This window comes from Pocillopora verrucosa, chromosome 5 (genome assembly GCF_036669915.1).
Source record: "Pocillopora verrucosa isolate sample1 chromosome 5, ASM3666991v2, whole genome shotgun sequence".
Taxonomy (NCBI): Eukaryota; Metazoa; Cnidaria; class Anthozoa; order Scleractinia; family Pocilloporidae; genus Pocillopora; species Pocillopora verrucosa.
This window is the reverse complement of record NC_089316.1, coordinates 25,443,743-25,459,337: the sequence shown is the minus strand read 5'-3', so window position 1 is coordinate 25,459,337 and position 15,595 is coordinate 25,443,743. Positions and strand designations below refer to the sequence as shown.

The 15,595-nt window shown below is 37.9% G+C and overlaps 1 protein-coding gene across 1 annotated transcript; it reads right to left on the bottom strand.

The window, feature by feature from the left end:
- Positions 1–695: 695 nt before the first annotated feature.
- Positions 696–14,122, bottom strand: LOC131772701 (uncharacterized). The gene is made up of 8 exons (XM_066166556.1): positions 14,032–14,122; positions 12,287–12,409; positions 11,305–11,409; positions 10,100–10,588; positions 3,801–4,072; positions 3,588–3,702; positions 1,179–1,703; positions 696–1,033 (listed from the first exon to the last, which is right to left on the bottom strand). Exons 1-8 carry the CDS (start codon positions 14,120–14,122, stop codon positions 696–698), a joined length of 2,058 nt encoding a protein of 685 aa, XP_066022653.1.
- Between the last annotated feature and the right edge of the window lie 1,473 nt (positions 14,123–15,595).

Here is a 15,595-nt window from a genome sequence, read left to right as displayed (position 1 = left end):
TTCGGCGATAAGGTTAGTTTACACATAACATTCACGTAGTCGCTTTTAAGGATGTGTTATAAAATAATTTTTATAAAAATTTACAGGATTTACTACAACACCCCGTCACCCACTCAACTTTGTAAAAAACAAGTGCAAAATCTTACAGCATTAAAGTCGGTGAAATGCAGTTTGCTACAATTCCCCAATTCACCAACTCAACGCTTTGCCATCACAGACAGAAAAAAAAATGCAATTTTGTGCGGTGGAAGAGTATAGGTAAAATGCTATTTCAGAATAAAACTGGTCTGCTGTTTCAGAATTAATCTTCAACCGAAATGCGCCAACAACTTTGTCGCTAATTATAATGTAGAATAACAAAAGTTGTTTTTTTTTTTTCCCTCAGAATTCTTAGTCTAATCATTATGAATATTCAAGTCTCATAACATTATCTAACTTGTTGTCATATCTAATCTCTATTAACCCTTTGACTCCCATGAGTGACCAAGACAGAATTTCTCCTTACTATATCCATACAATATCAACCAGATAAGTGGTGAGAATAAAGAAAAATAGAAACTGTGGGATTACTAATTGATCTGATACCAAATTCTCCAAGCTAACATAATAAGAATCATTTGGCAGACAGTTAGGAGAATTACTATTGAGATTTTAAAGTTAAAGGGTTAAAATCACCAATGCATCGGTTGTTTTTTCTACAGTAATGTGATGGTTACCTGACCATGACCAGCCTTGTTGTAACAACATTCATTCTGCTGATTGTTTCCAACATTGTAGGATCCACCACCACCCCCACAGGTATTCTTAGCAAAATCTCCACTGCTTCCCCCAGAGTATCCTCCTCCTCCTCCGCCTCCCCCAAATCCCTCAGCCCCACCTCCTCCGCCAAATCCACCATCGACGTCGTAATACCGTGATCTCCCACCCACCCCTCCCTGAAGAAATCCCTTACCACCCTCTCCCCCATCTCCCTCGGTCCCATTGAAATAGATTCCACTTCTTCCACAAGAGTAAAACCCGCCACCACCACCACCTGAAATCTCATGAGAATGACTGAATTAGAAAATTTTTGATGAGGATATTGTGAGAATATGACAGAATAGATATTTCGTACGAAATTTTAAAATTTTTATTGCCAAAATGCTGAAATGCTAAAGATTATTGAAAAATATTCTTACCTGATGAAATAGAATAAGCGCTAGCAGTCTGTGCACCATGTCCATTGATTCCCCCTGACCATGATCTGTACCCAGGATTCCCAGTCGTGTTTGTGCTTGCGTCGCACCCTGCATGTCTAGAATTTGCAGAATCTATCCCACCTCCGCCTCCAGCTATTATCAAAGGTGTGTCGGCTCCTCTCACAACAAATGTACCTCCACCACCGCCAGAGGATTCTTCCATCTTGTTTATTCCTCCCTCTTGACCTACAATTATCTGAATAACTTCACCCTTGTTTAAGTGAAAAGTTCCAATCATTCTTGCTCCTCTTCCTCGGTAGCGCGAGCTGTTGGTAGTTACATCGTACCCTCCTGCTGCTCCTATTGCTTCTATTCTGTAATCACCAGTGTGCGGCACAGTCCACTGTTGAATACCTCTGGACAGAGCAACTTGTTCGTCATGATCCTGACTTGCGTAGTAACTTCCGAGCGATGTTGGACCATATCTTCCAGTGGCATTGAGATTTGAGAACACAGCTTTGAATGCTGAGAGGAAAATGTAAAATTAACATCCACCAAGTTTCAACTTTATCTCGAATGTTTATGTTTCGTCTGGCAGCTGGTATTATGATCAGTTCAAACGGTTGAGAGAAGAAATAAGTAACATTAAGCACCTGAAGGGCATTTCACATCTTAAGTTTTCTTAGGTAAAGACATTCGGAGGAAGATATAGGGCACGCATTATTCATCACAGGGGGGTCTTCTTGTGACGAATGTAATTTCTGAGCACTGATCATTATGGGTTTTTTTGGGTGAATTTGCTGTGGAAACATTTCAAAAAATGAACCACTTTAGCGCAATCTGTGAAAAACTTGTCTTATTTAGTTCGTGGTCATTGCCACGATTGAATCCAAAGCTCATTAAATGTAATCCGTCCGACCTCGATTTCGTAGATTTCAGGTTGTTTCAGTGTTCATTTGGTAGAGGGAAGGTGTGCTTGCGTAGGATTAGTATTTCCCATAGTCACAATTTACATCGAATGATAAAGTACCTGTCTGAACTGGTATGATTGAGGTAAGTATTCGTTTTAAACGCACATTTTATTAGAGTTTATCTCCGGCGCCGTTTCAAGTGGATCACGCAAATCGTTATCAGTTAAACCACTGGAAAACCTTTCTGTAAAAAAAAAAATCATACAATATTTCTCATACTTACTGCAACTGAGTCCGGGTTTGCATTTGCATGTGTAAGAGCCGTCTGTGTTATTGCAACTTGCATTATAGTGACAGCCATGGATGTGGCTGGTACACTCGTCCACATCTAAAAAGTTTGAATGTAAACAAGAAAAGGACAGGAACACCAAATAAAGAGAAATCCTAGGAACAAATTGCACTGAATAAAAAACTTACATTGTCTAAGAAATTTTCCGGCTCGGACGCGATTCGAACCCACTGCCCCTAGTTACTAGTTGGTCACTGGCTATAATTTAAATACGAGGTGTAATCCACGACAACGGGGAATTTATAAGTTAATAAAAACTTATGAACGAAATTCCATCATTTTTTTCAGCAAAGTCGACCGTGATGCACATCAGCAATTATTGTTTTGATCTCCAGATAAATCACTCTCGACGAAATTGAAAGGAGACTAAAAGAGGTGTCATTCGACCGTCTTCTCCCTACGTTTGAGGACCAGTGATAATAATAGTCGAAAACTTATCCCCATCTTATGTGTTTAATACTTGGAATTGATCCAAAGTCGGCTGATGATAACCGCCAATGGTTAGATCATTTTGTAGAGCGCCGGAAGGTTGAGAGTTCAAGCCCCGAAGCGGACTAATAATCATGATCACGGTCTTAAAATCACTGAGGAAAATGTGCTACCTTTGCTAAGACATCTGGAAATGGTTAGAAATTTTTGTCTTCTCGGATGAGGTCGAGAAAACCGTAGGCTTCTTCTCCTGCATCTTATCTGTACTCGTTTACGGTGGACGTTAAATAATTCATACATTTATCGCAGAAAGTAGGGGACATAGCTGGCCTTAATTCTTATAATGGGGGCATCTGAAAAACGTTCCTGCAAGAATTGAAAACTGTTCAATGCAGTCTGGCCAGAGTTCCAAGCAAAACTTTGTAAAGCGCCATGAGCCATTGGCTATGATATAGAAATATTTTATAATTATTAGTATGTCTCTATATGAACATCTATGAATCTCACCTGTGCAATTCCGACTGTTCCCTTGATAACCTTCTATACAGTTGCACGTAAATGATCCCTCGGTATTACTACAAACAGCTTTGGCATGACAGTCGTGAGTGTTGTCAATAAACTCGTTTTTATCTGAACAAAGAACACAATGAAGACTGATATGAGGTTATGCGCAAGCTGGATGAAGAACCTTCACAACCTTAAAAAGAATATTAGTGAGACCTTTTTCACAGTTTTCTCCCGTGTAATTATGAGGACACAGGCAAATATATCTCTTGTCGGTATATCCATTAAGATAGGTGGAGTCATGGAGGCATGGATTACTGGAGCACGAATTCTGATAGGATAGAAAAACGCCTGTTAGTAACTATACTTGGTGAAAAATATCCAAGCTGATTTTAGACGATTGTATTGTAATTTAAAATAAAATCCTACCTCAGAGGCCCAGAGAATAAAACCTTTTCTTATTTCTTTATCTTCACGATGTTGGGTGTGGTCAAAAGTACTCAGTTGGCAGAGCCTGAAGCCTGTCTTGTTTGATGGGCCGATGTTTACAGACAAACATTTGCTTTCCATGAGGCACTCGTATCTACAGTCATGAGTCGTTAGCTCTGTCCCCATTGGCAAGAAAATTTCTTTAAATACGTAACGTTGAGGAGCACATTCTCCTTCCGATTTCTTAAACCTAAGACTTCGGCAGCCAAAATCTGGAAGGAATTGGATTCATAAGGGAAAATGTCATCAGAATTTCAGCTGGAGAAAAGTCCTGCCTTTTTAACAGTTATAAACCTGTTTGAAAACTGTGGTTGGATTTTCCGCCTTACACAGAAAATACACGAAAATATGTTCAGCCTGAGTAATAAAACTGTATGTTATTTTAGTTAAAGGAATTCAAAGAAACCACCTGTTTTGGTGTTGACGAGCAAACAGCCAAAATGCTTGACCTTGAATGACGTAAGTTTTTCTTTTTTCTCCCGTACCTTTTATACTGAGGTGAACTCTTTTGAGTTGCCCTATTGGCAAAACCACACTAAAAAATGCTATTTCGTATCATAACTAAGCCGAAAAGGAGATCATCCAATGCTTGTCTTCGTCAATGCTAATGCCTAGCTCCTACTTAAATGGGCGACTAAAAACTCTCCCTCGTTGCAAATCGTTCTGCCTCTTAAATTTCGTTTACGTACATCATCTTTTAGTCTCAAGAATTATCGTGCTGAAAAACTGATAGCGTCGTAATATGTAGGACATGCCATCATGAAGGTTTTCTTAAGTAAGGGGACTCAGCCAATGCATTTTGCGCGCTGCAGCTGGAGAGCGACTAACAGTGAAATATATGTGCCACGCGTGTAAGAAAAAACTGACTAGAAGATAGTTTCTGCCCTCCCGTCGATTTCTAGCCGAGAGCTTATAGCCGAAAATTTCCGCGCATTTTTTTAACCGGAAAATAACATAGCTTGGCAAGTTTTTCTTGTCATTTTCAACTCAATAATTTTCATTACTTAAAAACTTATTGATCATTGAAATAACGTCAACGATGTTTAACCTTATTGGTGCCAAAGTGGGACAGCATTTAATTACAAGCTGCGCCAAAAGTTATTATTACAAAGTGCTACAGAACGCGTATGCACTTCATCTGTATCCAAAGTAGTATTTTTTGAAAAACAAAACTCTCTAATTTTGAACCTATAAGAAAAAAAGGCTAGTTTATTCCGTTATATATCAATTTTTTTTAAAAAATATGTTCACCAAGATCTAAAAAAGTATAGGGTTTTTTTTAGTTAAAGCTCTAAAACACCTGTCATGGTGTTGTTGAACAAAAAACCAATGTACATATCCCTGAATAGAGTAAGTTTGTTCATATTCTCTTGTAAGGCATAACCTTCAGGGCAGAGTTTATTATTTTTTTGAATTTCCTAATATGTCTTTTATATGTAACCAAGCCAAAAGGGCTGGCGTGTCTTTGTTCCTGTGATCTCCAGTGCGCGTGGCTCCTACTTGGGTGGCCGACTAAAACCTTCCCTTCTTTGCAAATCTTTCTTCCTCTCAAGTTTACAATTTGGCCGAAAATTTACAGCCCATTTTCGTTTATTTTTTTAACCGGAAAATTGCATAGATTGGCAGGATTTTCTTGTCATTTTTAACTTAAAAATCGACCACAATTTTCCATTCCTTAAAAAACTTATGGATCATAAACATAACGTCGACAATGTTTAACCTTATGCCAGCTTAGGTGCCAAAGTGGTACAGCACTTGATTTCAAGCTGCGATAAAATCCGACAGGTATTACAAAGTGGGACGATTATTACAAAGTGCTACCGAACACGTATGCACTCCATCTGTTTCCAAAATAGTAGTTTTTGTAAAACACAACTCTTTAAGCAATTTTGAACCTATAGGAAAACCAAGGTTGGTTTATTCCTTTCTATACATCATTTTTTTAAAAAATCTGTTTATGAAGATGTAGAAAATTGTTGGGGTTTTTTTTAGTTAAATCTCTAAATCACCTGTTATGGCGTTGTTGAACAAACAAACAAAATACATCGCCCTGAATAGAGTAAGTTTGTCCTTATTCTCTTGTAAGGTATAACCTTTAAGACAGAAATTATATTTTTTGAATTTCCTAATGTGTCTTTTAAATGTAACCAAGCCAAATGGAGATTATTTGGCGTGTTTTTGTTGCTGTGATCTCTGATGCGGGGATGTGTGATCATGACTTTTTTCTTAAATGAAGAGCCAATTGAAAGGCATGCTCTAAAAAAATAAAGTTGAGATCATAATTTGTGAAACTTACTCTAGCTTTTTTATTTTATTTTTTTCAAGTAATTATTTCTGTTAGGCGCACACATGGCAATTTGAAATTCTTAGGAAGTACTTTATTATCACTCCAAAAAATGGGTTAGTCAATGCTTCACGTTGCTACAGGTAATATATGTTATAGCTTTCTGAAGCTAGCAAAGCGCTTCAAAGCTGATATCAAATGAAATTCAGTCGTGATGACAAAGAGGGAAAAAGGAAAATTTTACCCCGAAACGGTTGCGCGTGCAAGTTTGTTTAACTAAAGACACATAGAGCTTATCAGGTATTTTTGCGTAAATTAAAGTTCAGCTTGGTAACTTTTACTGATACTTTAAGTTAGAAGTCAGTAAAAAAAAGATTTACTTTGAAAAAAATGCAGAAATTGCTCTTCACAAGTGTTACATTTCTACCTTATTTCGAAGAAATAACGGACTGGAATTCTAAACACAAGACGGATGAGCATAGGAAAACAGTGAAATATCAAATAATTACCCTCGTTTCCATCCGCAGGAAAGTGAAGCCATCCCTCCCACAGAACTGCAATGGAGAGGAAAGATAGAGATAGTTTCATGGGAATCTTCATCCTTGAAGAAAATTTGTGTACATGTACATGTCTATCGTTTACAGTGAAGCAGGTACACTCTATCGTCAAGCTTAAATGCTATTGGGCATGACGAGCTTTGCGTCACAAAAAAATGTTTATGTAAATTAGCTGGTGACATATTGAATGTCTTCAATTTTTTTTTGCTATTCACGTGGATTCAGTAAAACTTGTATTTGCCGCGTTAGGCCAAAATAAGCTATTACAGTAGCAAATGGATGGAAAGCGTCACAATGTTAAAGAGAAATTTATACCAGATTAATACAACTATGCTATTATATTCCTGAAAATTAAGTGAATTTGTTATTGCAGTTATCTAGCATTGACCATTTCATCGCCGAGATGTGAATTCTAAACAAATGAAGCTAACCATCCACAGCTGCTTAACTCTGAGCAAGCAAATTATCAAATTAAGCCGACCAGAAAACGCGATAAATTTGCATAAACGAAGACTTCCTAAAAATAACAATTTACGCTTCGCGGATGGAAAGTATTTGAAACAATTGTATTAAGGATGATGAAACATGCATATGACTGAGATCACATTTCGGGAAATGGAACTAATATTCAGAATGTTGATGTGTTTTGTCGGAGATTGTAATGTTAGATATTTGCTAAATCATGTGAGACAAAACTTCAGATCCGAAACGTATCTGATGTCAAAGTAAATTTTAGCGATGCGTCAGAAACATAATAAACGGACAACAGCATGTCACACATTTATGCCTTCTTGTATACTAAAGAACTGAACAGAGAGACAAGAGTGCCCGGCAGGGCGACCAGGAATATTTTTTTTCAGTTGCCCAAATCCAAAAGTTAGTTGCCTCTAGCGACCGGACACCGTTAGACCACAGACCTAGAGTATAGGAGAGATAAAAAACAACCCTCAGGTGTGCGTTACCTAAGAGGGTATGGAAAAGATTAAAATTAACCCTCAGGTATACACTACCCAAGAGGGTATAGAAGAGATAAAAGACAAACCTCAGGTATGCGCTACCCAAGAGGGTATAGAAGCGATTAAAAATAACCCTCAGGTATACACTTCCCAGAGGGTATAGAAGAGATTGAAAGTAACCCTCAGGTATACACTACCCAAGAGGGTATAAAAGAGATTAAAAATAACCCTCAGGTATAGAATTCCCAGAGGGTATAGAAGAGATTAAAAATAATCCTCAGGTATACACTACCCAAGAGGGTACAGAAGAGATGAAAAATAACCCTCAGGTATACACCACCCAAAGCACTGCAGTTTCTTCAGAAAAATACCCCGTTAATTCATAGATGTAGGATCATTAACTCAAATCGTTTTGTAACGTCCACATTCGTTTATCTGTCATTGCTGAATAAAAGCATCTTACCAAAGCAATATAATCCCATGTATTAAAATTTCGTTGATGACACAAGTTTATTACGAATATCGTTTTAAGGAGTGGCTTAAATGAAATTAAAAAAAAATTATTTTATGTAACCTAAAAATTACTTGATTTGTGTTTAGGCAAGCAAAAAAAGAAAACGAAATTATCCATCAGTAATTGAGTCTGAAGGTACAATAGGTTTTGATTCTGGCAAAGAAGTATCCACTGTTGTGCTTTTTGTATCTTGAACTGCATCGATATTCCCACTTTCGACATCTTCATGAACCTTTTTTCTTCGTGATCTTTCAATTTATCTTGTGCCTCAGGACAAGTCCCTGTCCCCCGCCTTCCCTAAAGCTTCCAAGTGTTTGCCTTCAGGAAAGTTGACACGAAGTTCTTCAGAAGCGGTTAAAACGTAATAATGGAGAAGAACATACATACTCCTAAAAGCACCACTGTGGCACAAAGCGGTTCCATTAAAATGCTTCCAATATCAGAGGGAGCTGTTCTAGAGAAAAATATTTTAATAAGATTACTATTGATAATATTTTAGTTGTGAGTGGAATTGGAATATATGTATGGCACGCACATATTTTTTAGAAGCGCGATTCAAAGGCAGCGGTGCTCTGATGAACGTGAAAACAGGAAGATAAAGAGGAGAAGGATGTGGTCAGGTAAACCTTGATATGTTCTGTAACGTTCAAGAGATTACCAGATGAAGTTTGACAACTATCAAAAGCAGCTTAGTTGTTAGGCAAGATTCAAAATGACCGCGTTTATAGTTAAAAATGTTAAACACACTTATCATATAAACTGATACGAGAATTTTCAACCCTGAGAAAAGCCGTAACAACACACGTGAAAAAATTAAGGTATCTTTCTTGGACGTGTATGATATCGTCAATCTTGTTTGTTTTACAGAAGTGTGATGGTCATTCGACAATGAACAGCCGTGCTGTAACAACATTCATTCTCCTGACTGTTTCTAACATTATAGGGCCTCCCTCACCCCTTAGGAGTCATAAATACCATCTCCACTGCTTCTCCCAGAGTATCCTCCTCCTCCACCTCCAGGACACTTTCTGCCCACCCCAACACCTCCTCCAAACCCACTATGGCTAACCCGAATTCTAGATCTCCCACCACCCCTCCCTGAGGAAATCCCTTACCACCTTCTCCACCATCTCCCTCTTCCCCATCAAAATTGTTTGTACTTCTTCCTCTGTAGTAGAACCCGCCACTAACCCCGTGAGAAATAGTGATATACCGCCCACGGTTAGCCCATTAGCCTATGTTGTAATGTTCATGGAGAGTTCTTGGTGTAATCACATGGCTCTCGGGGGGTGGGGGATTATTTCTCGTCAATAGTGTATACAGGTGGGACTTTAGGAAAATGATTGTCAATGAGGGGGGGAGGAGGGGGGAAGGCTTATAAGAATTTTACAGAGCCTCAGGAGAGGGATCAAGGAAAATTTAATCGTCACAAGCAATATCCTCGGACCTCCCCCCCACCCCTTTAGGCGATAAGCAACAGCCAGTCGTTCATTGGTGTTTTGAAGACCCAGAATGTTTACTAAGTTTACAGAGTTAATGACACTCGGCGAAAAGGAATTGATGTTTTCATATGATGAGGAAACCAGCCCATATAGGAATATAAAACCGAAACGAAAAAAAAAAGCAAAAATAAAAATAAAAGCAAGGAAATTCTTGCTTAAACTTGCTCAAGGTCAATAAAGCACCTAACATGCATACCGGCATCACCAAAACCAAATCATTTCCCGCGGGACGATGCGGGATATATCGCCGGGGTGGGTAAGGTAGATCCATGACGTTTCATCTCTCGTTTCATCTTTCCTGCCTGATAGATAGAAAACTTTTGATGGGGATATCGTGATATTATGGCAGAATAAACATTTCGCACGAAAATGTTTAATTACTACCTAAATGCTAAAATGCAAAAGGTTATTAAAAAATTCTTTTACCTTGTCCATTGCTCCCTCCTGACCATGGTCTGTCTTCAGGATTCCCTGTCGTGCTTGTGCTGGCGTCACATTTTGTATGTTTTGAAAATCCATATTGTACCCCTCCTCCGCCTCCAGCTATTATCAAAGGTGTGTTGGCTCCTCTCACTACAAATGTACCTCCACCGCCGCCAGAGGATTTATACATCTTGTTTATTCCTCCCTCTTGACCAATAAATATATGGATGGCTTCACCCTTGATTAAGCGGAATGTTCCAATCATTCTTGCTCCTCTCCCGCGGTACTGAGGGCTGTTTATCCCTTTATCGTACCCTCCAGCTACCCCAATTGCTTCTATTCTGTAATCACCAGTGTACGGTACAGTCCACTGTTGAATACCGCTGGACAGAGCAACTTGTCCGTCATGATCATGACCTACGTAATAACTTCCAAGCGATGTTGGACCATATCTTCCAGTGGCATTGAGATTTGAGAACACGGCTTTGAATGCTGAGAGGAAAATGTAAAATTGACATCCATTTTTTTAATTAAGTTGCAATTTCATCTCTATCTTGAATGTTTGTGTTCAGTCTGGCAGCTGGTTGTATGATCAGTTCAAACAGTTGAGAGAACAAATATGTAAAACATTAAGCTCATTAAGGGTGCTTTAGATCTTAAGTTTTCCAACCCTGGTAAAGAAATTTGAAATTATTTTGATTATCTGGAGGAAACTATGGGATACGCGTTGCTCATAACAGGAGGAGTCTTCTCCTGACGAATATAATTTCTGAGCACTGATCGTTAAGTAATTTTTGGAGTGAATTTCCTGTGTAGACATATCAGGTAATGAACCACTTTAGAAAAATCTGTGGAAAACTTGTCTTATTTAGTTCCTGGTCATCGCCATGATAGAATCCTAAGCCCATTAAATGTAATCCGTACGACCTCGATTTCGAAGATTTCAGGTTGTGCCAATGTTCATTTTGGTGTGCTTACATAGCATTTATGATAAGTATTTTCCTATGTCACAGTTTACATGGAATGAGAAAGTACCTGCCTGAACTGCAATGATTGAATTAAGTATTCGTTTTAAACGCACATTTTATCAAAGTTTATCTCCGGTGCCGTTTCAAGTGGATCACGCAAATCGTTATCAGTTAAACTTCTGAAAAAACTAAAAAAAAAAAAAAAAAAAAAAAAAATCACACAACATTTCTTATACTTACCGCAAGTCAATCCTGTTTTGCATTTGCATGTGTAAGAGCCGTCTGTGTTATTGCAACTTGCATTATAGTGACAGCCATGGGTTTGGCTGGTACACTCGTCCACATCTAAAAAGTTTGAAAGTAAACAAGAAAAGGGCAGGAACACCAAATAAAGAGAAATCCTAGAAACAAGTTGCAATTAAAAACTATCGTAGACTATTTAAGAAATTTTCAGGCTCGGACGCAATTCAATCCCACTGCCTCTAGTTACTGGTTGGTCAATGGTTACAACTGAAATACGAGGTGCAATGCACGAAAACAGGAAATTTTTGAAGTCAACAAGAACCGGTGAACGAAAATCCATCAATGTTTTTGCAAAATCGACCGTGATGCATATCAGCAATGACTGTTTTGGTCTTCAGAAAAATCACTCTCGGCGAGAATGAAGAGACCAAAAGGTGTGTCATTGGACCGTCTTCTCCTTTCGTTCGAGGACCAGTTATCGATTACAGCTGAAACATTTTCCCCATTTAATATGTTTGATACTTGGAATTCGGTCAAAGTTGGCTGATAATAACTGAAAATGGTTCGATCATTTAGTAGAGCTCCGTACTACTGTGTGGGAGGCCGATAGTTCACGCCCCGAACCGGACCAACACTCGTGATCACGGTTTTAAAATTACTGAAGAGAATGTGATACCTTTGCTCTGATATCTGCAAGTGATTTGACATTTTAGTCTTCTCGGATGAGGACGAAAAAACCGTACGCCCCTTCTCCTGCATCTCTTCTGTACTGGCCGATGGGGGACGTTGAATTATTTATACAAATATCGCAGAGAGTAGGGAACATAGCTCTCAGTGTTGTGGTCTGGCCTTAATTCTTAAAATGCGGGCATCTAAGTCCCAAGCAAGGCTTTGTAAAGCGCCATGAGCCATTGGATATGGTGCTATAAAAATGTTTCATTATTATTAATATGTCTCTATGAATATCTATGAATCTCACCTGTGCAATTCCGACCGTCCCCCTGATAACCTTCTATACAGCTACAGGTAAATGATCCCTGGGTATTATTACAAACAGCTTTGGCATGACAGTCGTGAGTGTTGTCAATACACTCGTTTCTATCTAAACAAAGGAAACAATGAAGACTGATATGAGCTTATCCGCAAGATGGATGAAAAACCTTCAGAACATTAAAAAAGAATATTAGTGAGACCTTTTTCACAGTTTTCTCCCATGTAACTATCTGTGCACAGGCAAATGTATCTCTTGTCGGTATATCCATTGAGACGGGTGGAATTATGGAGGCAAGGATTACTGAAGCATGGATTCTGATAGGATAGAAAAATGCCTGTTAGCAACTATACTTGACCAAAAATTGTATCGTAATATAAAATAAAATCCTACCTCAGAGGCCCAGAGAATAAAACCTTTTATCTTTATCTTCACGATGTTGGGTGTGGTCAAAACTACTCAGTTGGCAGAGCCTGAAGCCTGTCTCGTTTGGTGGGCCAATGTTCACAGACAAACAGTTGCTCTCCATGAGGCACTCATATCTACAGTCATGAGTCATGAGCTCCTTCCCCATTGACAAGTAAATTTCTCTAAATACGTAACGTTTAGGAGCACATTCTCCTTCTGACCTCTTAAACCTAAGACTTCGGCAGCCAAAATCTGGAAGGGATTGGATTTGTAGTACGGAAAAATGTGATCAGAATTTCAGCGAAAGAAATACTTACACTCTGATAAGAAACGGGAATATCACTGTTAGGGCGATACATATCAACAACACTACCATTTTCAGTCCGTTAATTAATGAAACACGAAAAACCTTTAAAATGACTCTACTCTCCACTGATAACAGAAAAAGTGACAAAAAAAATATTGAAGGAAATATCTGTTCTGAAAAGTTGATATTTAACGAACCGAAATGTTCTGGCACTTTGAGAAAGCTTTATTTCAAGATGAAGCCACTTTTGGCGAGTAATTAATTTAGACTTTTCATGAAAATTTTGTCAATTGCGTTTATTTGCGTAGCATAACTTCCCTTTTATCCAGTTCTCCAAATTGTGTAATCGAGCGATAAGATAAAGAAAGGGTTTGAAACTCTCATAACTTTCTTCATCCTGTATATCAACTTAGTCTAATATAGTCGTGAAAGCTTACAAAATGACGGATGCGTGATCACGACGGTTTTCTTAAATACAGAGCCAATTGAAAAGCAAACTATAAAGAATAACACTGGACAATAATTTTTGGAACTTTCTCTCGCTTAAGTAATAATTTTTGTTAGGCGCACCCACTATCGATCCAAAATTTGCGTTAGTCAATACTTGATACTGCTTCGATTGTTCAGTCTGTTTGAAATTTTTGCTGCTAAACCTACAGAGAGTATATGTTATAGCTTTCTGAAGCTGGCAAAGCGCTTCAATATCAAATGAAAGTCAGTCTTATTGAAAATGAGTGAAAAGAGAAAAATTTTACCCCGAAAATGGTGACGAGTACAAGTTTGTGTGGCGAAAGACACATAGAGCTTATCAGGTATTTTGACGTTAATTAAAGTTCAACTTGGTACTTTCTACTGATATAATTAGTTAGAAGTCAATGAAAAAATAACTTTGAAAAAGATGCAGAAATTTTCTCTTCACAAGTATTACATTTCTAGCTTATTTCGAAGAAATAAAATGCTGGAATTCTAAACAAAAGACGGACAAGCACAGGAAAAAAGTTAAATATCAAATACGTACCACCGTTTCCATCCACAGGGCAGTGAAGCCGTCCTCCCCGCAGAACTGTTATGTACAGCAAATATGGAGATAGTTTAGTGGGAATCTTCATCTTTGAAGAAAATGCTTGTACATGTCTATCGTTTACATTGAAAAAGGGACACTACCGTCAAGCTTAAATGCTCTATGAAGTTGGCGGATTGCGTAATTGTTCAAAAATTATCCAATTTCGTAGCAATCGTCTCGTTTCTCAAGTTACTTTAAAAGCCTTTTAATATATTCCTTACATTTCTTCTTTGACAGAAATGTAAAAATGGATTTAGAACTTCAGTTTTCTTGTCATTCTTAACCATTCATATATTTACAAGAAAATCAGTCAACAACAGTTTTTTAAAAAAAACATTGCGTTTATTCGGCTCATTAAGTTAAATCCTTTTGCAACGTAGAAAATCGTTCATCTGTCATTGCTGCATAAAAGCGTCTTGCTAGAGCAATACAATCGAATGCATTAAAATGTTGTCAATGACACAAGTTTATTGAGAATATCGTTTTATGTTATAACCTAAAAATCACTTGATGTGTGTAAGGGCCAGCAAAAAAGAAAGCTAAATTCACCTTCTGTTAGTAACTTTACGAGGGTACAAAAACATATCTTTGAGATATTTATTATGTGGCAATTTTTTATCTTCCCGTGTAGCAGCTGGAGATCGTCAAATATGAGAACAGCAGGCTGCATTGAAGATGACCCTGCGCAAAGCCATTGAAAGCTTCATTTAAATTGAAATATCAAGTTTTTGTTGTTTTCTCTAGAACCTCTTCAATATCGATTTTACTCTTTGCACCATCGTTGCTCCAAAATGTTCGTCAACAGGTTTTTATTTTGGCAAAGAAGCACCCATTTTTGTGCTATTTGTGTCTTTAACTATATCAATATTTCCATTTTCAACATTGTTCATGATCCTTTTTTCATCCTGATCTTTCAACTTTTCCTGTACCTCAATCTTCCCGCTTTCTAGTGGATTGTCAGAATTTTTACTTGAGGGGTCCAGGTGTTTGCCTGCAGGAAAGTGACACGAGGTTCTTCAGAAGCGGTTAACACAGACTCGTTTCTCAAGTTACTTTAGAAACCTTTTTCATATATTCCTTCCATTTCTACTTTGACAGGAATATCAAAATAGATTTAGAACTTCAGTTTCTTGTCATTTTCAGCCATTCATAAATTCACAAGTTAATTAGGTCTCTTCAAAATGTAAATTGGCCTCCGTAAACAGTTCCCGTAAAGTTGACCTTCGAGCGTTGGCCCTGATTCTTTTTCATTCTGACGAAGGGCTAACGCTCGAAACGTAGGCTTAGAAACTCTTTACAGCAGCGAATTTACTCTATCAACTCATCTGATAAGGCCGATTTTTTAATACCCCTAACGACGAAGCATCGCAGTTTCTTTAAAAAAAATGCCCCGTTTATTCTTAAAGGTAGGCTCAATGAGTCAAATCTTTTTGCAACAATGACAATCATTCATCTTTCATTGCTATTTAAAAGCGTCATACTAGAGGAACACAATCCAATACATTAAAATGTTGTCAAT

What these genes read in the sequence shown, in the direction of transcription:
- LOC131772701 (XM_066166556.1), bottom strand. Translation starts at nt 14,122, where the DNA reads ATGAAGATTCCCACTAAACTATCTCCATATTTGCTGTACATAACAGTT. An exon ending in GGACGGTCGGAATTGCACAG is followed by an intron (nt 11,410 to 12,286) that starts GTGAGATTCATA and finishes CAAACTTTTTAG; the next exon opens with ATGTGGACGAGTGTACCAGC. An exon ending in CAAAACAGGATTGACTTGCG is followed by an intron (nt 10,589 to 11,304) that starts GTAAGTATAAGA and finishes TTTTCCTCTCAG; the next exon opens with CATTCAAAGCCGTGTTCTCA.